The 25,058-nt window shown below is 38.2% G+C and overlaps 1 protein-coding gene across 8 annotated transcripts in view; it reads right to left on the reverse strand.

Moving 5' to 3' along the window:
• The window catches only part of ASPH (aspartate beta-hydroxylase), a 112,121-nt gene that overhangs the window by 5,991 nt on the left and 81,072 nt on the right, over positions 1 to 25,058 (reverse strand). For 7 of the 8 annotated variants that reach the window (XM_059861103.1, XM_059861130.1, XM_059861115.1 and 4 more), the window contains 6 exons: positions 20,850 to 20,948; positions 20,086 to 20,175; positions 16,395 to 16,532; positions 9,855 to 9,990; positions 8,940 to 9,031; positions 4,338 to 4,471 (listed from right to left, as the gene is read on the reverse strand). In XM_059861103.1, coding sequence (XP_059717086.1) covers positions 4,338 to 4,471; positions 8,940 to 9,031; positions 9,855 to 9,990; positions 16,395 to 16,532; positions 20,086 to 20,175; positions 20,850 to 20,948 — 689 coding nt within the window. Of the gene's footprint in view, positions 1 to 4,337; positions 4,472 to 8,939; positions 9,032 to 9,854; positions 15,176 to 16,394; positions 16,533 to 20,085; positions 20,176 to 20,849; positions 20,949 to 25,058 lie in introns of those variants that run through there. The other variant, XM_059861136.1, reaches the window with a different exon arrangement.

Below are 25,058 nucleotides of genomic sequence, written 5' to 3' on the forward strand. Positions count from 1 at the left end.
GTTTCAGATATGATCACCTGGGGTTTTTTGATAGTACATCAGTTATCTGGTAATGAAAATGTATGTCACACAGACCCTGAGTTACTGGTACTGCACTAAAGTTACAATGGTTTTATTCAAGTCCATGGGAGTAAACCACTTGCAATGCTATAATGTGGTAAAAAAATTCAGTCAGACTTTGGGTTGTATAATTAGTTTGGTTGGTTTATTTTTGAGGTTTTTTTTTTTTTTCTGTTTTTTTTTTTTTTTGCAGTTTTTTGGGGGGGTTGATTTTGGGTGGGTTTGAGTAGGGTTTTTTAGGAGGTGGCTCCAGGGGTGTTTGGTGGGGAGGGCTGGGGGATTTGGCTTTGCTTTGTCTGGAGCAATTGAGATCTAGTGTTGTTTTTCTTGGGCGAGTAGCTGGGTTTTCTATTGGTTTAGGGGTTTTTTGAGGTTTTTTGGTTTTGTTGTTTCTGGTTTTCTTTCTTTTTTTTTTTTTTTTTTTTTTTTTAATTAAATCAAGCCTGAAAAGAACTGCTCTAAATAGCCTGAAAGTGCAACTCAGTTAAGGACAATAAAAACCCAGGCACCCAGATGAAGTAGCTTCAGAGGTTAAAACCCAGGATCTATAATTTGCATCATAATGGGATCGGCTGTTTTGCACAACAAAGAAAAAGTCATAAAGCTGACGGGACTATTAGCCCCTTTTGAAAAGGCTACAAACCCCGCTATTAGCATGCAAATAAATATTTTCTAGAAGCCTGATGGGGTGAGAAACACTTCTCAGTGGTAACACAGGGACCATATTGTTCCGGTCTGGTGCTGAGCCACTTTGGGGTAGTTTCCAGATAATTCTCCATATCAGCTCTAGTGTCACCTGTTAAAGGCGAGATCTCTGACTGGTTTCTGCACAATGGCTGTACCTCACCTTAATTTCAACATAAGGTTACCTTCCTTGATAGCAATGCTGGATTATGATAACTAGATATTATTTACCTACCACTTTTGTGCATTATACCCTGCACTTCACAGAGCTGGGACTTCAAAATGGCCAAGTGACCTAAAATTATCAATTCTATACAGAACAAGAAACATAGAATCATAATAGTTTGTGTTGAAAGAACCTTTAAAGGCAAAACCTGCAATGAGCACGGACATCTTCAACTCAATCGGGCTGCTCAAAGACCTGTCCAGCATGATCCTGAATGTTTCCAGGGATGGAACATCTGTAATTCCTGTGGGTGACCTGTTCCAGTGTCTCACCACCATCTCTATAAAACACTTCTCCCTTATATATAATCTAAACTGACCCTCTTTTAGTTTAAAAGCATTACCCCTTGTCTTGTTGCAACCTATCTGATACAAACTGTCCCAATCTTTCCAAAAAGCTCCCTTCAAGTTCTTAAAGGCTATCATGAAGTCTCTCTGGACCCTTTTCTTCTCAAAGCCAAACAACCCCAGCTCTCTCAGCCTTTCCTCATAGCAGAGGTGTTTCCGCCCTCTGATCATCTTTGTGCCCCTCAACTGCGAGGTACACCAACTCCATACAGCTGCAAAAGCTCTTCTGCAAATGAAGAAGTAAAACACAGCACTAGACAGTGCTGATTTGCCTGTCCATCAAATGATGAGTTCCATTGTAAACAACTATACTGGGTGGTGTCAGAACCCAGGAAATTGCTCTGGCTGCCCTGGAGGACTCGAGACCCTGACCATGACCTTGGCATGGAGTTAAAAACACCTGTGCCTTTGATTTTAGCACTTGGAAAAAACCAATTACCAACTTTGTATGAAGATGTACAAGCCACAAGAGTTTGAATAGAATGTTAGTGAGTTTAACACAGGGTGAAATGTAGAATTTTGGGGTTTTTAGAACGGGGGTTCAGGGGGCAAGATGGAGGAATCTGGGTGTGTCCAGCCTTTCTTCTTCTTCTTCTTCTTGGCCTCCATCTTCTGCTGTGATGTTGGCACTTTTGGATTGGTTTAGTGTTGAGACAAACTGTCTAACATAGGTGAAAGGTATTGGAAAATTATTGTAAATAATGTACACATAGTTTCTAGTTTTAAAAGATAACACTGCCTCTGAAGGCAGTCAGTGTGCCTCAACCCAACCTGCCAGACAGACCTCGGCGGATCGGAGAATAACAAATAATAAACAACCTTGAGAATAAGAACAGAAGAATCTTGACTCCTTCTTCGGCTTCCAGGCTGGGTAAAGAGACTCTCTAACACATCTCGGGGTCATCATGACCACAGAGACCCCCGAGAGGGTGGCACAGAGGTAACCAAGCATGAAATTCTCATTGTTTCTGTTCTCTCACGCACACAGCAGTGGCACAGGAGGCCAGAAAAGCCATGATGCTAACTTTCCTCTTCCAGCCAGCTCTCCTATTGGAAACCACCAGTTTACCACTGCTCTGAAGCACCACAAGGAAAGGAATGGAAATTGCCCAGGCTAAGTCTTCCTCCTGGCACCATTCCCTCTGCCAGCAGTTCACACACCCCCTCTGCCACAGGGGAAGGATATATAAAAGCCCTTTCACTGCCAGCAGTAGACACACTTTGAGTGCTTCCAGGGAAAATCTCGCCCTTGTTTCTGAGTGTACAGCTCTTGCTGTAAGCAACTGATCTTAACACTTTCAGCAGAAGTTGTAGTCAGCTCTTGAGTGTTTCATATGTGAAATGAATGTCTGATGCCCAAGACTGACACAGGTTCTGGAATCTGGACACTGACATGCTCTATGTTCTGTCTGCAGCAACAGGCATTTGTCTGCTCCTGACTTTGAGGGAGTGTTGCTACCAAGGAGGTAGTTAAGTTCATTTTCCACAGGATTACCCCTTCTATCCAGGTTAAGAAGGGTGCCAGCCTTATAACAGGTGGTGAGCTGTGGACAGCTGCTCTCTTGGCAGCAGAGCAAAACCACTATTTTGTTCACACCAGCTACTAAACAGCCACCTAATGGTAATGCCATGCAGTCACCACCAATGTGAGCTCACACTAATGTCCTAAAGTGAAAAGACTCCACGCCTCTATATCAGTCCTCTTGGGCAATTAGCTATCTCTCCCTCCACCCAGCTTGATTTGGATATTGGATTGGAATGCTGGAAAAAAATGTCTGTCACTTTCTATATGTAGGATGTTGTAACACTGACTATAAGCTACATGTTGGCAGGAGAGTATAGTAACAACACTTTTTGTTATTAACAGCTGGATACCTCTATCCTCAAAAATTCCAAAGATTTCCAGTTGTGGTTGTTTTCAAGTGTTATTAAATAAAACCTCCTTTGCTATGTATTGCAGTCATGCTGAGAGGAGTAGCATTTCATTTCTCAATATCAAATAAATTCTATTTCTACCATTAATTATATTATTACATTGAAAATAATTCAAAATTAGCACTTGTTGCCCTCAGAAGCGGCAGAATCTTTCAAAATATATGTACAAATATTAAGCATCATGAGAGGTTCTCTTAAGTCCAGCAAATTTAGCCTGTAAGCAATAAGCAATCAAGTTAACACTACATTTTTTTTTCTGTGTTTAATAATATAACACAAAAAACTTAGCACATTTCCCCATCTTTCTAAGGGGAGTATATGTCCTGATTGTAAATGTATAAGCTATTGCACTTAATTTCATTTTGGACTGAGCAAACAGAGATAAAATTGAATTGAAATTCAGTACAATTTTTCCGTCATGAAGAAGTTTCCGTAAGAAACTTCCCTTAAAGCACACTTTAAAATAAAATTGCCACGTGAGTAATGCATTGCACCTAAAACTTCACAGATGTCTTCATCCTGAGATCAACTTCAACTGGAATATTTTAACTGAATTATAACAAATAATACAAGGTGAAAAGGAGGCTTCTGCTGGAAGCACTATGGTATTTTGTCACAGGAGTAAAAAATGTAGGTATACCTAAGTCAGCTTCTGCCAAAGCAGCAGCAAATTCTACGTCTCTCCAAAATCAAAATAAATACAGGAACTTTGTTGGCAGCAATATTAGGCTATTATTGTAAAAGTAAACAGAGACCCCATAGACCAAATCCACTGTTATTTCCATGCCATAGCAGGGAAGAGCAGGTTTGTCTCAAAAGGTTCCCCTGGCACTGTTTCAGAACTGATATTTATAAGTTTGTACCATAAGTCAGAGTGCAAACTGCCTGTTTAATGAAATCTTTTACACATCCTGGTCATCAAAACACTCCTTTTTTTTTTTTTTTTTCTTCTTTTAACTACATGCAGTCCCATCCCTCCTTCAGTCTTGAGGAAAGTGGGGGAAAAAAAATCAAAAAGACACCAAGCAAGCAAGCAAGCCCTTCCCCCCAAAACAGTAAAAAACCCTCCAATATTGCAACCATACCTGTTCTCTTGAGCACACCGTATTCTGCAGCCTTCCTTAGGGATCACCAAGCCCAAATGCATCCTCAGCCGACAATTGGTGGGCCCTGTGTGGGGCCAGACATGAGTCCCTGGGTGCATGATAGAATATTTGATCTGCAAGAAGAGAAAGGCACATTTTTTAACACATTCCATTTCACAACCATGCTGCAGGGAGTCAGGACTTCATTTAGGCTCATCCTTGGTGATGGGTGAAAAGTGTAATGTCATCTTTTGTTTGAGTTTCAGCAGCAATTCTCTCTCATATCCTAAAGGCATTTAATACTACGAAACATATGTCTCGTGGTGTGTGTGTGAAACCAGGGGTGTGTTTGTGTATGAAAGTACACAATTTTAATTTTACTTAAATTAACCAGTATTCACATTTCAGGCTGAAAATAATTATCTTCTGTCTACAGTCAGAAAAAATACCTTCTTTCCTATGGAAAGATTTAAAGGATGGACAATAGGAGACACAAATCTGTGTTCATCAGGCTGGCCAGCCCCTCTCAGATGACATGTCTTTGGAGGTCACTGTCAGCCTTGGCTGTAGCAACCCTGAGAAGGTGGAGTTCAAGATCATGAGAGGATGGAGAAAATAAAAAAGCAGAATCACTATCCACTGTTCAGAAGAGCAGATTTGGCCTTACTCAGGGATCTGCTGGGAAAAATCCCATGAGAGAAGAGGGGTCTAGGACAGATGGTTGATTTTTAAGCAGCACCTTGCCCAAACTCAATAATTCCTATGTGCAGGAATCAAGGCGACTCAGAAAAAAATGAAACACAAAAAGGAAGCATACAGGAAGTGGAAGCAGGGTCAGGTCACCCAGGAAGGCTGTAGAGACACTCTCTGCAAGGGCAGGGATGAGGGGGGAAAGTCAATGCTCTCCTGGTGCTGAATCTGGAGATAGAACTGAAGGGTAACAGGAGAGATTCCTACAAATATCTCAGCAATAAAAGGAAGCCTAGGGAAAACATGCCCAGCTACTAAACATGACAGAATATCTGATGACAAAGGACATGGAAAAGGCTGAGGCACTACATGTATTCTTTGCCTCAATCTTTGCTGGTCTGACTGACTTTCAGGAGTGGCAGGCACCTGAGACCAGTGAAACAGACTGGAGCACTGATGACTGATCTTCTGTGGACCAGGTTAGGGAACATTTAAACAAACTCAACAACCTGGTACATGGGTCCTGATGGGATCCATTCATGAGGCCTGAGGGAAATGGATTATGTGAATCCATCCATAATCCAGGCAGTCTTTGAAAGGTCACTGCCACCAGCAGAGGTCCCTGAGAACTGGTAGAAAGGAAATGTTCCTATCTTCAAGAAGGACAAGTAGGATGGTCTGAAGAGCTACTGTCTAGTCAGCCTCACCTCAACCCTTGGAAAGGTGATGGAGCAAGAAATCCTGGAAACAATTTTCAAACACGTGAAGGAAAAGAATGTACCTGGGTGTAGCCAGTAAGGGTTTATGAAGGGGATTCTGTACTTTACCAGCTTTCTGTGGTGAGGTTTCTAGCTTGGAGCATATTGTTTATCTCAACGTTAAGTCTTTGAACAGTCTGCCATAAACATCCTAATCAACAAAGTGAGGAACTAGAACCTAGATAAATTCCCAGTGAAGAGGATTGAAACCTGGCATTTAAGCCAGGCTCAACAAGTTATGATCAGAGGCACGAAGTCCAGCTGAAGGCCACTCATCAGAGGTGCATCCCAGGGCTCAGTACTAGGTCCAGCACTGTTTAAGAGCTTCACAGTGACTCAGAAGATGGGACAGAGTGCATCCCCCTCAGCAAGTTTGCAGATGATAGAAAATGGAATAGGAATGGCCAATACACTACTTTTTTTTTTTTTTTTTCTGCCTTTCATAAAGACCTTGGCAGGATAGAGAAAGGAAGAAACACAAATCTTAAAATATTTGACAAAAAGCAGCATAAAATTCTGCACTAGGGAGGCATGCACCAATACAAGCTGATGGACAACTGTCTGGAAAGCACTCTGGGGTCCTCCAAGGGTCCTCACAGCACCCAAATTAAACAGGAACCAGCATTGCAGCAAAGCCACCAACAGCTTCCAGGGCTGCAATATGGAGAGCTCTGGCAGCCCTCTGAAGGAGGTTATCCTTCCCTCATGAGATGTCTTAAATGTTGGATCCAGTTCTGTGCTACCTGCTGTGAGAGAGACATGGACACACTGGAGCAGGTGAAGGGGTACAAAGGGGATTAAGGGATGGGAGGATCTAACAAGGGGAAGCTGAGGTAGGTGGGACTGTTCAGCCTGGAGTACATAAGGCTCAAGGAAGGATTGATCAATGCATTTAAATACCTGATGAGAGGAGTGAAGAAGGCAGAGGCAGGCTCTTCTCAATGGCATCCAGGGAAAGGCAAAGAGGCAATGGACACAGATTGAAACACAGGAAATGCCATTTAAGCATAAGGAAACACTTTTTACTGCACACAGGAACAGGTTGCCCAGAGAGGCAATAGAATCTCTATCCTCAGAGGCATTCAAAACCTGGCTGGACACAGCAACCTGCCCTAATTCCATCATAATTTAAGCAAGGGTAATCTCCACATGTCCCTTCTCACCTTGACCTTTTTGATTCATTTGACAACAACTCGGGGTACAGGAGCATGAATAATGCATGACAGTGATGAGATGCACCTTTTCAACTGGGAAATCTGCACATTTGGCTGGGACAGAGTAGTTTTGGTAAATGTTACAGATTAAGGTGTTGCATGCTCTTCAGCTGTTAACAGAACCAGCAGAAGACAGTGTGTGCCTCTTGTCTGAGGGTTTTTTTTTTATAGGATGCTTACTAATAGCTGAGCTAAACCATTCTGTAATGCTAATATGCCAGCACTGAACATTGATTGCTGTCATGTACATTATCTGCCCATGCAGATCAGTCTGGATATGCCTGTCAATTATATCTGCCTGCTGTGCTCAAGTGCTATAGGTAAATTGTTCTAAACTACCAATGAGTTGTACTATGGCTGCAATGTAAGAAAGGTCCAGAATTAAAACTAGCTGTGATTCTTTTAGTTTACTGCTATTTTTATTAGAATGTTACAATTTTGATCACTTCCTATTGTTCTATAGTGTCTCAGCAGCACTGAGCAGGTAGTTGACTATTTTACATTTCATTTATCTTTGTCACTACATGAGGTGACCAAAGTGTCCAAATAGTCTATCAACCACAGAATTCCTTATTTCCTGATTGTGTTTGTTCCCATTGCTTACTGGTGCTTCCATATGTGACTAGGCATCAGCTGATTTAGGTTTATTTTAGCAGTAACATCTGAGTCATGGCTAGGATAAAACCAAAATTGCCCTAGGCATCTCATAATAGTGGATGTAAAACTTTAGACTTCTAGAGCACGACTTTTCAGATTATTTTACATTTATATGTTCAAAACATGTGACTACAGCTCCAGCTGTAAATATGCAACATTTCTGCAAACCATATGATGGTGATAACATGTAGGGCACCAAGAAATTATGAACAAAACAGTAGCTCTCAAACAGAATCTGCTCTCAGGGAGGGATCCACTTTGGCTCTGGATGTGACTGAGGGCAGTTTTCCTGTAGCCACATTGAGTGTGATGACTTCTAATCAGTTATATTCACCATAACCTGCCTTTGCAACCAACCCATGGAACAACAGCTTTTGTTCATTCCCACAGCAGTAGCCACCCAGTGCAGTTCTGCACATCAAAAGCAAGGGACTGGTCAAAAAGATGAACACATACACTCAAGGGTCTGAATTAGGGCTACATTAGCACTGTGCTTTTCAACTTTTGCATCCTTAATTTTGCCATGTGAAGGATATTCTCACGTAGTCATTGTAGACAAAATATAATAACTTGGAAAAAAACGAAAACTGATGTCCTACACAACCAATGCATGTGCATTGACCTATACACGTCTACTGCATGATTAAGTGAGGTTTACTGATAGCTGAATAGTCATTGTAGGCACTTGAAACAAATTGTGTTGGTGCCCACACTCATGGGTATAAAATTTCTTTCCTTCACCTTCAGGAAAGAAGAATGTGGCAGCACTATTTGGCTTCCACAAGGTCATTCTCCCTCTGTCTAATGCAGCCAGGCTGGGGAGACAGGTGAAGTTTATCACAGTGAGAATGTGGCCCACTAAATTAGTTATGTAAAGTTAGGTTCAGATCAGAAAATAAAGCTCAGGTTAGAAAGGACCTGATCCAACCTCCTGCTCAAAGGAGGTTAGGCTAGGAGTCAGATCAGGTCACTTCAGGCTGAGGTTTAGTAATGCTTTACTTATTGGTTGACCCATGGCAAATAACTACTTACCTACCATGAGCTCCCAGGAAACACAAGGTGAAATGGCTCAACTAAAGAGTCCATAGAAAGACTTCAGCTAACATATTTCACCTGGCATTTGCTGACAGTTAAAATAGGGCATATTTTTATTATTAAGTTTATTGTGTGCTTGAGGCATCATTAAATATACCAAAATTGTGCATTCCTCTATACATGTCTATATTCCTCAAAATCACCTGCTCCCAGCATTATGAATTTGCAAAGATGAAGAAATTTGGTACCTGTCCTCTTCTGCAGCCAGTAGCTTCTGGGAATCTTTCCAATAAAGCACATGTTTTTGGAACACTTTTACAAGCATTCTCATTTTTTCTTCCTAGTGAAAATAATGGATAGAGCAATGGTAAGAGCAATGAATGAACATTTCCATTTTCTGCTTTGCAGAAGAGCAACAAAGCTGCCAAAGACTTGACACTGATAGACAGGCGGATATTACTGCTCTCATTTTAGGACTGTGCAACCTAAGTACCTCCATGTTGTAATATCACCAGCAGTCTACACATTTGACTTTTGCAGTATTTGTGAACACCAGGCTTTCTACCATTTAAAAAGTGTTATTTTAAATGTATAATCACTAATGTGGATGCATAGCAAAAAAAGATTTAACATGCCCCCAGTATCATAAAATTTCAACACCAGATTATATTTTGATATAAATTTGCCTTTAATATTTTATTTTACAGTACTCTTTCATATGTGGAGTTTTATAAGAATTTAAGGTCATTCCAAGAGTTGGGCCTCCCAGTGCACAAGCATATTAAAGTCATATACTTTTGCTCATACCATTTCTGAATGACAGAGCTCCCCAAGCTGGCAACCCAGAATTGAGGGTCCCCATCTTACCTGTACTATGCATTACCAGGTAAAGGGTTGGCAGCCTTGCTAGAAGAGGAGTACACTCATTGAACAGTTACCATACTCAAGGGACCCTTAGAGGTATTTGGGGACAACAAGGTTTAGAATAAAGAACTCCTGCTCATTGTCACAGGGGTCCTGAACACTGTTTGATCTAGTCCCTTCCTCTGTACATACTGACTACAAAAACAGCTTTAGAAAAAGCTGTGTTGCTACTCCTTTTTACATTATGTTAATCTGAGATCATAAAATTGAGGTAAGAGAAGAAATACAGAATGTTTTACCTTGTTGCCATAAGGTAAACTGGCTCCAGTCTCCTTTTTCCCGTAGGTTCTCATCTTCAGGCAGGAAGAGGCTTCGTTTTTTATCCATCACAGCAAGACCCTCGTCCCGAATGAGCTTCCAGTTTTTCTCTAAGGACTGTTGTGAGAGCCATGTCACTGCACTGAGAAATTACTGTGTTTGGCTTTAGCACCATTTTTATTTTTTCCGGCCATTATTCGCTTTTTTAATATATTTAAAAGCAATAAAAGAAAGTGTTTGTCATTATTATCAAGTTGCTTTAAATTCTATTTCCTTCTGACATGTTAAGGCAGGAAAAATAACTTTCACACCAGTCTTCAGATTCAATTACATTGGGATTGTAAGTTTTCAACAATAGCCAGCCTCTTTGCAGACCAGGCCTCACTTTGACTTGCTTTTTGATGAGCCTAAAGGCTCTTTAAGTGATCATTTTGTATTGCAAGCTAAATGTATTGATCTTCCTAAATGCTGTGCATGTGACCCTGGAATCTTTCCTGCAACTGGAAAACCACTTACATAACCTGGAACTCCAGGTGTTGGCAGAATATTACAGGCCAAAGAGGCCAAATTTAAACACACCATTTGAGTTGAAGTTTATGATTGAGACCTTCAAAAAGGCTTGCTGAGATTCACTTGCATGTGTTGACGCTATTGCAAAAGTCATATACAACTTGAAATGCCAGGTGATCAATTATGGACACAAAGATTGAGAATGTGTGAGCTGCCTAACACTTCATATGTACAAACTCACAAAATAGCAGAATCAAATTTTCTGTTCTCTGCTGCCTTAGTACATTATATTTAGAGAAATCAGATAGCTTAGAAAACCTTTTATTCTACCAATAATAAGTAATTTTAATGTTATAGCAACATAAATGGAAAACCCACAGTATAACAATGGATCTGGATAAAAGTAACTTCAATTTCCCAGCAGCTTACTTTTCTCACTAAACCTTATTTTGGGTGAATAGTTTTCATTTTTCCCTTGTGCTCTTGAACAATGCATTTCTGTAAGACATTTTCAATCCATTTCACACTGAAATAAGCTAGGGTATGTTCCCACACTACCTCCTTATATGATGAGTAAAAGGTGATATAGGTGCTAGGTGATATAAGTGCCCCCTTTTAGTCTTAAAACTTCATATGTTTATTAGCCATCCTCATGTAAAATAAACAGTTACATTTTCCACTTGAGTTTTTTTACTTAAAGGAAAAGTTGATCTGACAAAATTGGTTTGTATTGCTAGATCATAAAAGGCTCAAAAAGCAAACTTTGCCTAGAACACGTTGTCTATAATACAGCCACTTTCTCACACTATAACAATTTTAGCTAGGTTAAAATGTATGAAAATACAGCTTTAACTTCTGTTATTACAGTAATCTCTATCATAACAAATTGGTTTTTTTCTCTCACCTATCAAAAAATGGGAAAGAACACTTATTTTTCCTAGTATATTCACGTTATTCTCCCTCATTGATGGTGTCTATAACACTCATTTAACAGCTAGCATTAAGCAAAATTGCAAAGACTTGTTTTGGAGTTGTTTGGGTTTTTTTTTAGAATATCTTTGGAAAACTGACTTATCCAAAATGTAGGGTACAAAAAAAGACTGAAAATTTCCACCTAATCAGAGATGTATATGAGAACAGTGCTGCTACTTATTTAGCACTACCCTATCTACAAAAGGAAATGCCAGCTTGGGTACCTGGTTTTACACTGGCTGAAGAAAAAGAAATGAATAACCTACACTCACACCAGCCTCAATTTAAAGTGATATAGAGTAACAAAACTGGAAAACTTTGAAAGACATTCCAAGTTCTTCTGTGCTTCCTCAAACTCCTCCTACTTCCTCAGCTGAAAAAGGTAAGAGGGAGCCTTCATCCATGCAGACAAGATGACACATGAAGAACACTGGTGGTCCAAGGCATTGTAGGCAACAGCTGCTCTGTCACCTCTACTCTCTCTCTCAAGTGCCACATGGTGAAGGTTAACCTATAAAGGTGAGTGCTTGTCCTTGTGTTTAAAGGCCCCCTCCCCAACATGTTAGATACAAATTTATTTGAATATATCTCATCAATTTTGAGCAAAATCCTCAATGGTTTTAGACATGAATTGGTCAGATATCAATAGGGTTTCTGTCCTGAAAACATAGACCCCCATCTGTAAAACACACTGACAGTGCTTTATAATGACTAACAGACAACTCCTAGGGAGAAATAAAGTGGGGAGTTCAAACACCACCCAGCCTTGGTCTCCCTGATACTACAGACTCTCAGGGATATCTTGAACAGTAAGAACACAAAAAACCATTCAAGCACGTTTAAGTCCAGGATTTGGACTTAACAGCTCCTGATCTAAGAGTTGGTATCTGCAGGAAAAAAAGTTAAATGTACTTATGGCTCCATGATATGCAAGGATTCAAGCTCCAGGTTAGAGCAAAAAATTAACATTATATTTGGTGCAGTATCCTGATTACAACTGAAAAATCAGGAGGCAACAAGCAATGGGAGCATATGTACTTGTTTGCTAGCAGCTGATTCCCATAAACCTCCATATGGCTTTTTAAATACAGTTTCTAATAACAGTTGAAGTTTACAGTTGCTGTACATCTGGCAATAATGTAGATTTTATTTAAATAGGGATTGTTTAATATTGGAGGTTTTTATGTGAGACTATTCCATTGAAAGTATCTTTACTCTGTGCTGTCAAACCCTTTCAATGTGTGGTTATAAATGACACAGGAAGAGATTAAGAGGTGGCTACCCCTCATGTGAGGCATAACTACTGACCACACATCCATTTTAATTCACTGAACTATAAAATAAAATCGTGGTGAAGAGTTTAATGTACTTCACTTTGTTATTGAAACAGAAGAGGAAAGCATTCACAATCAGTTACCACATCTCCACTGGGCAATGCTGATAACCTCCAAGCAAGGGGCAGTGTTTCAAACTGTTCAAAATAGATTCCTTGCACCCATCCAATCACTCACAGAGCTTAAACCTCAGCACTTGTATGCATCATCTTTGCTCTTTTCAACACAAGGCTCCCCTTAATGCATCCAACCACACTTTAAATACACATTTCAATTTAATTTCTCCCTTGCCTATGAATGTTTAGCTATTATTACCAAAACCATTAAGGCCCAGCTGTCAACCTATGGAAAACTATAAAGATATGTGCTGTTGCCAATACTTTCATTGTCTTTCTGCACTTTTCTTGATGCACTAGAAAATTTATATAATAAAATCTAAGCCATCAGAGAAAAGCAACAATACAAGATCTACTTTAATCAATCAGTAAATTGTAGTAAATTATTGGCAAAGCATCGTCTGGGTCCTTTCCAAATGTCAAAGGACACAACATGCAGAAAGGACAAAGTTAATTAAGTCATTGCCTACATATTAATTTCAGACCAGTGGAAAGTCTCTAGGATCCAGCACAATTGTATCGCTTTTATTATTTTTTTAAATGAGGGCCAGAGTAGAATAATGCTATAAATGAGGTTCTACAGAAGGTATTGGAGAAAGATGCAATGACTCAGTAAGACTGGCTGAGGAAAGCTAATCATTCCAAGGGAAAAGGGTGGGTTTTCAAAGAAGAAAGTAAGGTTTCCTTTCAACTGAGGTCAAAAGAGGAAGACAATTTCTTGAATTCCCAGATCCAAAGGCCTTAACTGCCTGTAAATCAGAAACATTAGTAGAAGATCTCTACATAAGTCACTCACCACACCCTTCCTAATATAAAGGTTTGTATTTTCTTCTCCCTGAGAAATCAGGTGCCTCTCCCTATTCTTTCAAAGAAAAAACATTAAGCCTCAGTGAGCTGTAGAGAGATTCAAAACTCCACTTCCCTTCAGCACAGTTCCACTAATTAAGATCTACAATGTCCTGATAAGTGCTACTGAGATATTCTCAGTCTTCCCTGCCTCCTCCCCCAAAAAAACCTACCCAATCCAAAACCCTCATCCTTAAGACATCCAGGCAAGCAGGTAATATTAAAAGAGATAAAGTATGAGATTGTCTTTTTTTAACCCTACCCACCAGGAAGTTAAGCATCAGGACCCATTTTTTAAGTAAAGCAGTAGGACAGTTAACACCAGAAAAGGAGACATGCCATGCTTAGACAGTTATTTAGCATTGTAAAAATGAAACATCCCGTGGAAATGCCCTTTTCTTTCACTTGCAAACAGTGCCACTAGCATGGACAGTGTGTCTCAGTCTGTATGCTTACAGCTAGTTAAGCTGAATGCCCCTCAGAAGGAAGTTATTAAACTGATAATACTGTAAAAAGACAATTTTCTCTTTAGACTTTCTGTGGAAGAAGCAAGGCAGTGTCAAAATTCACATCTCCATCTCTAGGCCCAAGAAACTAGATGACCTTTCATATGAAAAACAAGCCAGGTCTGTGCTGTAAGATGTCACTGACCACAGCTGTGCTGGTTAATGGAATGAACCAAAGAGAGTTCAGCCTTACTACTGCCACAGGCCCAGATAAATGCTCAGTTAGCATTACTAAGATACCAAGTTATTGGTATAAATATAGTTCATTCCCTTTTAAGAAGCAGTGAAACTCAGAGAGAGGGTCAGGGCCTCCAGTGCTGCATACAGAATATATCAGTGTGTACAGTATATATCAGTGTATACAGTATGTATCCATATTGAATTGTACCAGGGTGATTTGGAAGCATTTCCCACACAGACAGAAGAGAAATATAATGAAATGAAGCAGTAGGAACTAACTATTGATTGGTTTCTGCTTTGTGAGAAGGGGAAATAATTTTTTTAACTAAAACATGTACAGGAGTTTGAGTACTTCAGAAATTAGAAAGCTAATGTCATCAATAATATTTTGTTGCTTCCTGAAGAATACTACCTCTAGTCTTGCTTGCAGCATTCTATGTAATTAGTATTAAACCCCCTTTCTTCCAAAACTTCAAGCACTTTCTTGAGTTACAAAAAAACCCCAACAATACAAATATTTGTCCTGATGCACATAACTACATTTTGGCTTTATACTTTAACCTGTGAGTGTTGTCTTAAAGATCTTACTGCTCCCAAATTATGATACCTGTGCAAGTAAATTACCAGTCACAATTTAATCTAGATTCACTGATATATTGCCAATAAACATGTACCACCAAATGATTGGAATGAAAAGGTATTATTGAATTCCAGAGAGACAGTTGTACTGTGGAGGTCAGGGGTGAATTTTTATCCTTGCTGGTTTTCTGAGCAGCTCTTCTAGAAGCCACTCAAGATGCTGATCCAAACCAAGGCCTCCATATATGGCCTGAATAATCTGAAAAAAAAAACCTTCAAGGTGAAGCTCTGGCCATTTCACAACATCAAGTGAATTCTTTCACCCTTCAAAGCTGACTCATGCCAAGGGTGAATGGATCATTACCTTCTGAGACATAGGAATTTGAAAGGTTTACATGTAAGGAACTTTAAAACATCACTGTGTGTAGCTCTAAAACACGAATCAAATAATATTCATACTTCCTCTTTGTTTGACAGAAACATATTAAGAAGGTCCCAGTTTCTCCATATCTTTTATGGCAAGAAGCAGCCATTCCCCACATACCTCATGAATTAGTTCAATTTTAGCACATTTTATGTGCTAGCCCATAAAGCTCACTGCTTTTTGGTGTGGCTGAGATCACATTGGAGAATCACACTTTAATCTAAATTTCTAGCCTTATTTTTGTTGCCATCAAAACCATAATAATAAGCAATCTTCCTTTTTAAATTACTTTTTTTTTAATAACCATCCTTCCATAGTATTTTATCAAAACATGCTATGTAACTAAGTATAAAGAAACAACCACTCTGAAGGAATTTGTTCCTTAAAAAAATACATTTCTAGGTTTAAATCATTTATCCATAATGGTTTCTCTAAACCACACACCAATAATTGAAACATACAGGAAAAAAGGCTCTTCCTAGTATTTTAGGAAATATTATTAGAAGGGTAGAAAATTAATAAAAATCAATGTGATTTTGGAAATAAAAGCTATTGTTACGAACAATAACACAACTTGCCTTGTATTAAATAAATAAAAAGCCTTTTAAAGAATTTAAATTCTGCATTATTATCTTTTGTTAAATCCATCACTGGGAATCTACACTTGTTTCTCTCATGCAATTAAAAGCTTCTAAAGTCACTAAATATTACACAAGGGCTCAAAAGCACAGCCTTTCCTGACTAATTAAAAATTCACAATGGGTATTCCAGACACTACCAAATTGTGCTGTCATTTTCCACTTGAGATGTTACATTTGTCTACCATGCAAATTTTGTATTTATTAATAATTTCAGCCATCCTGTCCCCATTCTCAAATTTGAAAATGTCTAAGAGTATTTTATGGTATCTTATTTAATTCTTGTGCTCAGTCTGACAGTGCTGTCTGGAATTCACAGTCAGTAGTTCTAACCTCATTGATTAGCATTTTCTCTGCTTAATAACTGAAATTTTAGCCGTAATTTTAATAGAAACAAAAGTATACTGAAGCCTTACCTTCACCAGTTCTGTATAGCCCGTTTCCCTTGCTGTCCACCAAGGCTGAGCTTTCAGTCCCTTGACATTGTAGAGGGAGCGCTGCCAAACTGATGCAAAGTGACCTCGTTGGTATCCAAGTTCGTACCACTTGTATGCCTGAAACATTGTAGTTGTAAACAACCCAATTCAGATCAGCCAAGCTCCTACAGGAAAACAGCAACACTTCCTGGCAAGACAGCAGACTGTCTCTTTGGATGTTGGGGTTATTCTTTTAATAAAATGTACTAATGAATACTTTAAGGAAAAAAAAAAAAAACATAAACAAAAAACCCAAATAATAAAATTGATCAGTTGGCCAAGAGAGTCCAGTCCAACATTAACAAAACACAATAATCTTCTCACAACCATTCACATCAAATATGGGCTGGTAATTCATGCCCTGTCCTTGGACTTGGAATATCCAATTGTTTCTCATCTTATTCAATTTCATTTTCTCTGTTTCAATCCTCTACCTACAAGTGAAAGATGACTGTCTTCTGCTGCCAGTGGAGATGCTGTGATGATGAAAACAACGATGACTTGAAGTGTTAATTATTTAATACTTAAATGCACTTGAGTTTCTTCAAATATTTTTCACTATACCCTAATTGATCACATGACAGAAAACTGCTGAAGTTAATACTGGAACTTTTCTTGTCTTTACTCTCCCTTTACACAACTTGTTTTACCCCTGCATAGCAGCAAAGAAAATGAGATCCTTGGAAAAAAAAAGATCCAGCATTTGTAGTACTGTGAGAAACCACAAGCAGAGAAAGTTACACAGAGCTGCCTCCTTCCTGCCCAGCATTGCTGCTACAGCTGCAATATTTCAGACAACATAATTTTTTTTAAATCCTCCAATAACCAAAAAAATACCCCCACCCCCCAAAAAAAAACAACAAAAAAACCCCAAAAATCCCAACCACAAACTAAAAAACACCCAGGACAGCTAAGTAGGGAAATATGATAACAGTCATTCCAGAGCAGAGGGACTGAGGCAGGCAGCAATCCCTGTCTTGGACAGAAACTGGCCCAAGTCCTCTTTGAGAGTCTGCAAACTCTCTTCAGGTTTTTGAAAAATGTGGTACTCTGATCTTTATAACTCTCCCAAAGTATGGAGCAAAGCCTGTAATACATTGTTGCCCTACAGTATTTATCTGAAGTACAAAAAATAGTGTGGATTAACAGAATAACAGCAGATTCTATATAACCTGTCATCTTTTTCTGCACAGAGAAGCTCAGTAAAACTGTGCATGGGTCAAAAAAATTATAAGATAACACACAAAGATAATACACAGCATATCTTTAAATGTTGATGTTGTCTTGGTTAACTTTCTTAACTTTCTTCTTAATGGAAGCATTAAGATTTATAACATTTGTTCCCCAAAGTTAAAATACCAGTGAGATATCAAGTGATGGTTCATGCTGACTGCCTGCACTCAATTGCAGGAGTTAACCCAAATGATAAGGGGAATTATTTGTTTCAGCCCCTGAGTGATGAGTATGAATGTTGCTGCTCTTTGATACATCAGCTATTATTACGATGTGTAATAAATTAATTTTTGTTTATTAGAAGAACTGTACTAAAGGAAATTGCCTTTATCAGGATTGAATAGGGTCAGGCTGCCTCACTCATCCTTTCCATTCCCAAGACTCAGTGAAAAATTTATTTTCTCATGCAGGTCTTGGCAGGGGAACATGGACAGCTACAACAGTGTAGCTCTCCTTTCCAGGACAGAAATTGTTTGAGATGCACCCAGTTTGTTTGATGCACACATTCTGTGGGAAGAGTGCTTTGTTGTGTAACAACTTCCACGGTTTTAATTTCTCTTTTCTTAAGCCAATATGGCATTTTATCAAATTACAGTTGGAAGGGCATACTCAATACTGTTCCCCTCAGATTTCCCAAGGCCACATTCATAATTCCTAATTTAGCTCTAATAGATTAATATCTCCCTTCAACAAACCTTCAGTGATAGCAATTTCCCATCTAACTTAAATATTGATCTGTTTCCTTGATTAAATCTTGAAATTCAGCAAGTCTAGCAAGGTCAGTGAGAAAAATTTAGCTGAACAATGGACTTTCCACTGATAAATGCAGAAGTCTCCTCTGTCCCAAGAAGTTCATTTGTCATTAATTAAACTTTTTCTACAGCAGATTTGGCCATTAACTCCATAAATATTAACACATAATTATCCTGGGGTTAGAGATGCTGTACATTAATTACACCTGCATGGTGTCTTTATTCAAACAAATGGCAATAGGATGTTCTAGGCTCAGCAACTCAACCCAGAATGTGCCATGAAAATGTACAGATTTGAGAGATGGAGACAGAATCATGTGGAGTATGAAAGCAGATTCTGTGTGTGCATGTGTTTCTAAGTAAAATGAAGTAAACTAATTCTCACTAATAAATGAAAAATTTTAAAAAAAGTCATTGGAAGAGTATCGAGGGAAGGCAATCTAGCTTAAAATTCAGATATTACATTCTAGATCTACTGGATGTATAAAGTATTGTAATAAAAGTTCCATGAATTATTAAAAAAAAGGTAAACTGTTGAACTAGACTTGAGAAAGATCACATACAGTAGCTTCACCACAGCCCACTTGTCTACAGTTCATACTGGAGAAGCACCTACTGACTGGGCCACAGCACTAAAGGGGTCAGCATTTTTTACAGTTTTTTAGGTATTGATATTAATATTAAATTTACAGTTTCAGGTATTAATTATTAATAATTAGGTATTAATATATTTACAGATTTTAGGTATTAATTTTACATTTTTTAAGGTATTATTACTTACATTACTAAGTAAGTAATTAAAAAGCAGTGATTTTAATGGCTATTTCTACTCGGATTTTTAATGCTTATTCTCTTCACATTTCACACCTAGGAATTGGATTTCATTTTTTGCTGTTGTTTCTAAATTCATGCCCATATTAAAGTACATGACTAATCATAGTCTTCAAAAAAGGTCCTTTGCTCCCCCCTTCCATGACCGTAGTGGAAAGTCATACACTTAAATTTCACTTTTAAGTATAATTTGATTTCAAATAAACAAAAGAGAAACTCTCAGGGCTTCCAGCATCATATGTTTGTTTTTGTTGGCCACTCAACAGATACATAGTACAAATTTCTGTTTTCCTGATTGATTTACTAATTTAGTTATTGAAAAAATTTCCTAACTCAGCCCACACATTTAGTCCTCTCATGATCCTCTTTTATCTCATACTCATTGGTGCTTTTTCCTTGGAAATAAAGGAAGATTTATGAAACAGTGTTATACAAGAAATTCTATACAGTAACATACATGTAACTGATTCTTTTAGCTCTCATTAAAATCTGTGTTGTAAGTGATAAAAGCAGAACACAGCTTCTAAAAACATTTAAAATTTCTGTAAACTTTTAGTTCCTTGTTTCAAGCTGCCCTATGACAGCTTCAACATTTTCAGTTAAATCTAAAGCAAGGGATGCTAAGAGATTGCATTGTAATGCCTACAACAGATTTTTTGCTGCTGTTCATCTTGACTTCTACACACGCATGCTGGATTGTTGTTGCAATTGGACTACTCTTGTTTTCAACATTAAGCCCATCATTAAATGCTTTTCTGAGTTCTGCAGCCATTCACAGATTTAGATTTTAAAGTAAGAACATGTTAAACATGTACCTCTTTGTCTCCCATTCTCTGTAATGCATCGCCCAGATGAAAATAAAAACGTCCATCATCTGTGCCAGGATCACCAGACTCCAGTCCTTCCTTAAATTACATAAATAAATAAAAATGAAAGGTATAAGAAAACTTACAGGACTTCTGAAAGAGTTCATTTGACTGCTGTAAATAGTCTGTCAATCCTATGCAAGAGACAGGCTATGAAACTAGGTAAAAAAATGTAACCACCATGGTAACCTGGAACTTCAGCTGAATAAATACAATATGTCAGTAGAAAGTCATTGAGAACTTTACCAGTTTTCCAAATCCCCCAGCCTCTCCCTTCAATCCCTCCAAGACAGAGGAATATTCAGAGATGGATACTTGCCCCTGACCCTATAAACATATACACAAGCATTTTATAGAGCTGGACCAAGGTTTTACATTGTAGTATTTCTTCCCAAACCTTCAGAAGTATACATAAGCCTTCTCTGGATCTTTCAAGAACCTTAGATTTGCAGCATACTACCAACCTCAAAGAATTTGAGACTCAGAGCTCTGTACTTTGGGTTAAACATTAATAAAACAAATACTTGATGTTTAAGAATTGATGATTTTCAATGCACAAGTTTGTTCCAGTTCATAAGTAGTGATACACCAGTATAACTCCAACAAATAGCTTAAGCAGTGATTTGTAATTAGCACACTTCTAGTCTGACACATTTTATCCCTTCCAATTCTACTGTTTGCTGGTAAAACATTTAGTGTGAGTGAAAAAGTACCTGTAGATAAGGTATGCTCTCTGCTATCTTGTTTTCTGCCTTCAGGATGAAGCCATAATGTACTTTGGCAAAGCCATCATTTGGAGCCAGACTTAGAACCTGTTTGAGAGAAAATTGATTAAATACATCTGCATGAATCTATGCAAATTAACAAACCTGTGTACGTAGTACTATTTAGTAATGCAATGGTATTTTCTTCCATTACTGATTCTCAGGTAAACCCTTGGCTTGTCTGTGCTTTCTTTTCCTCATTCACTTCTGTGCTTTCTCCAGAAAAACTAAACTTTGAAGTCTCAGAAGTAAACTTATTTCAACAGAAATTGCTTTATTTTTCACTTGTCCTTTTCTACATTTCTCTCTTGAGTTATAGCATGCTTCATTACAGAATTAAACCTACTATCAACACTTAAGTTACTTATTCCAGTTTGGACTAATCAGAAGGAAAGCAGCTACTCTTGAAAAAATCTGCAGCAGAAACATACCTGAAATAGTTTTAAATTAGATTTCCAATGTTAGCAAACTAGTTTTTGCAAGAGAAAGTAAGTGAAGCATAATGACTACAATTCAGAAAGAAGCTGCAATGTAATGCCAGCATCGTGAGATGGGATGTGCAAATCCTGGAACACCAAGAGCACTCTCAGCACAGTGGTGAACTGGAGCACTCTCTGGAACAGTGTGCACTTTTCTGGCCATGACAAAGAAGGTAATAAAAAGTCTACTGCAGTAGTGACTCAATGTGCTTTCACACTAGAAGCTGATGGATAAATTATTCTTGCGTAGTTGTGTGCTGCACTCTTTGACCAAGACCAAGCATGCTAAATTCAGCTAAAAGACTTTGTACCCTCAACAAGATTCAGATCATATGTGAGTTTACAAACTGGCTTAATTTTGCAGAAAAGGGAAACTCATGGGCAAATGTCTGGAGATGGATATTTCATGCACACTGTAGAAGAGAGGGATTTGTGACTAAAGGCACAGCTGTAGGAAAGGATCAGGGTATGGGGAAGTGTTTCAGGGGAAGGATGTGTGAAGCTGCCAACCTGAATTCTGGAACATGCACCCCCCACACCAGTCAGATAATTTAAGTGCATTTGTCTTCCTCAGCCAAGAGCAAAAATTCGAGACAATGTCTTGATCTACTTTTCAGCTCTGCATTTCTATGATGTACATATTCAACATCATTTGTAGCCCTATGCAATATCAATTACATGGTTAAGTTAATCTGGTTTTACATCTCTTCTTTCCTTAAAATAAGGGTGGACAGTTTCATCAGGATAGACCGTGAGCCTGTGAGGATCATCACAGGAGCCTGGCAGGCAGTGGAATTAGAGAGGCTGATATGCACTGAATGTCTAGACAGCTGCTAAATACAAAACAACAGACAGATGAGCAATTTCTCTTGCCTAAATCCATTTTTGAAGCTACTAAACTTATGCCGTGGATAAAATGCCTGCATACATTATAGTTATTTCTCTCTGCCTTTTCCAGTCACTGTCTGACATCAATTTTCAATCAAAATAATTACAAGCAAAATCATAAGAAGTTTTCTGGACCAATTTCTCTCTTTTCTCAAATCTTAAACACACCAACTACATCCAAGCAAAACCAAAAATCACAGCCATGAAGGTACAAAATATTATGAGTTAAAAATAGCAATATTTTACTTCTTTTCACAGAAAACACTTTTTATGAAGGAACAAACAATTTTAGAATCTATTGGAAGTCCATAGTATGAGACATTATTAGGAAAAAGCACCACAGTAAGGATGAGCTTGATCCCTAGTATAAGACTACACTACCACCTTCTGCATCTCATGGCTTTTGACTTCAGGATTCTGTGTATAATTATTTTGATGAAAGAACCTGTACCTGCAGGGTGAAATGAAATGACTGACAGAAATATTTATTAGCCACATAATTTTGCTACAGTTTCTTTAACTATAGGATAAAGCTATCTGATTAATTAAGACAGAATAGAATTTTCTGTATTACGGTTCATTTAAACTATGCCGAGTTGCATTAAGGAATGATCTACATTCAGAGCCCCTAAAGAGAAGCAAAGAGATACAATCAGCAGAAATTACACTGGAAGTATTTAATGTAAATTGTATTACTCTGTTGCTGTTGCTGCGTGCAATATTAATTATGTTTAGAAATAAGTTTTACTAAACTGCTCATAGCCCATTAAATATTAATCATGAATATAGAAATTAACCTCTGGGGCTATCAGAGACTAATTAGCCATGGCAGAGTACTGTGTTAATGTGGATATTCTGGTTTTGGTACCTGAGATAGCTCAATCAGAGCTGGCTTATGCCTGTCTCTGTAATGCTGCACTGAACCATGCACACATGCCTCAGCATGGAGGCAGAAAAAGAGCTATTAGCTGAGTAACCAGTCTTAAAAAGTTCTCTTTTGCTGTGTTTTTTTTTTTAAATCTGTGGATGTTTGAGCCAGGACTACTTTTAAAGTTACGTTATCTTTGAAAATAGAAATAGCACAGAATTCTAGTAGGATTATCCTTAACATTATGTTTCCATGTCCCTAAGTGAATTCAAAAGAAAATGATTTAATATTAGAGGCAAGACTGAGATCCTCTCCAGCTGGACACCATTTCCCATCTGTGGTTCAGCAAAAAATTCTGGCAAACACAAACTAGAAAAGTGTATTTTGGGCAAGTTATACTATACCACACTACAGTTGGAAGCAAAAAACTCTTGGTCTGAAGTTCAGTGTTTATGCACATTGCTTCTGTAGCTAAAAGAAGAAACATATATTAAAGACTTTCAATATAAGCTGCAAAGATGTAACAAATTTGGCAAAAAAAAAAAGAATTGACTGGCAAATAAGTAAACTGGCTATTAAATGCAAAGCATAGCAGAAAGTTTTCATCTACTAGGATTCCCTGGGCTTCTATTCAGTTCCTTGGAGAGGATGCAAGCTCGGGTTAGCCTGGTCTGAAATGGCATGTACTGTGATCCCATATAGGGAACAGCACCTGTGCAGGGTTCATCTGGCTGCATGTGCTCAGTGCATGCTTAACACAGATCAGTAACACTGAATAGAGATTGAAATGCTACAGCAGGAAGTAAAGATTTTGCCCATGAATCTAGCAGCTTCCCAGGAAATGGGAAACTAGGAGTTTAAGTTCCTCTGCATAGTGTTTAACTACTTGGGAATTTTCCTGAGCAGCAGAAACAAGTACCACATACACAGGAATTGAGACAACCATGAATCAGGCTAGAGGGAGATCAACAAAAAGCTGAGACTTTAAGTTGAATAAGGGGTATGCACTCCTGAGGATGTGTACTGAAGTCTAAGATGCCTGTCCTTTCTGCATTAAAGAACACGAATAAAATGTATGAACATCCTTACATTGGGAAACAGAACACAGGATTCATAAATATTGGAGGTCTACTTTGCAGCAATGAGTTCATGCTCTTGTCTGTGCTCTATTAACATTTTTGTATGAAAAGATTACACAAGTGAGAAGGACTTAGTCACACTGCAGAAGACTTAGTCACACTGCAGAAGTTTTCCAGCTTTTTTAAAAACCATGGGAAGAGCAAGACATCTTCTTGAGGCCCTCAGAGCCACTATTCATTTTGCTCCCTTCTCTACCATGCAGAGAACCTGAGCACCTATGATAGGAGCTTAAAACCAAGCACTTTATAAATATGCCTTGCAACAGCTGAGCAAAGCACTCCAGAGCAGGCCATGCATCCCCTAAGCAATCTGCCCAAAATCATCCAAGAAGCCTTCAGTAGAACCAAGAACCAAAGCAGGTACACATGAGATTCTCCCTGTTTCTTTGGGTATTCTTTCTTAAAATCCTGAATTTACAAACTTATCCTGAATTACAACAACAACAACAAAAAACATTATTGTGTTGGAATTCAGCCTGAGTAATACCTAAAATACAGACAAACCCACCATGATTTAAAAAAAAAAAAAATGAATCCTAATCTTTAAAAAAAAAATTATTTGTCCTCCTTTTACAATGACAGAACATCACTATGCTCTATTCTATTTCAGTGTTAGTGAACTGCAAAACAGAGTAATGACACTGGATAAAGAAGAATGGAAAACAATATGTTAAAAGCACACTAGTTGCATATCTGTTCTTCATCAGAGCCCTATAGATTTCTTCTGAAGTATATAAAACTCAGTATCAAAGTAATTATACAGCAAATTCATGACCTTCTTCCA

This window comes from Haemorhous mexicanus, chromosome 1 (genome assembly GCF_027477595.1).
Source record: "Haemorhous mexicanus isolate bHaeMex1 chromosome 1, bHaeMex1.pri, whole genome shotgun sequence".
Taxonomy (NCBI): domain Eukaryota; kingdom Metazoa; phylum Chordata; class Aves; order Passeriformes; family Fringillidae; genus Haemorhous; species Haemorhous mexicanus.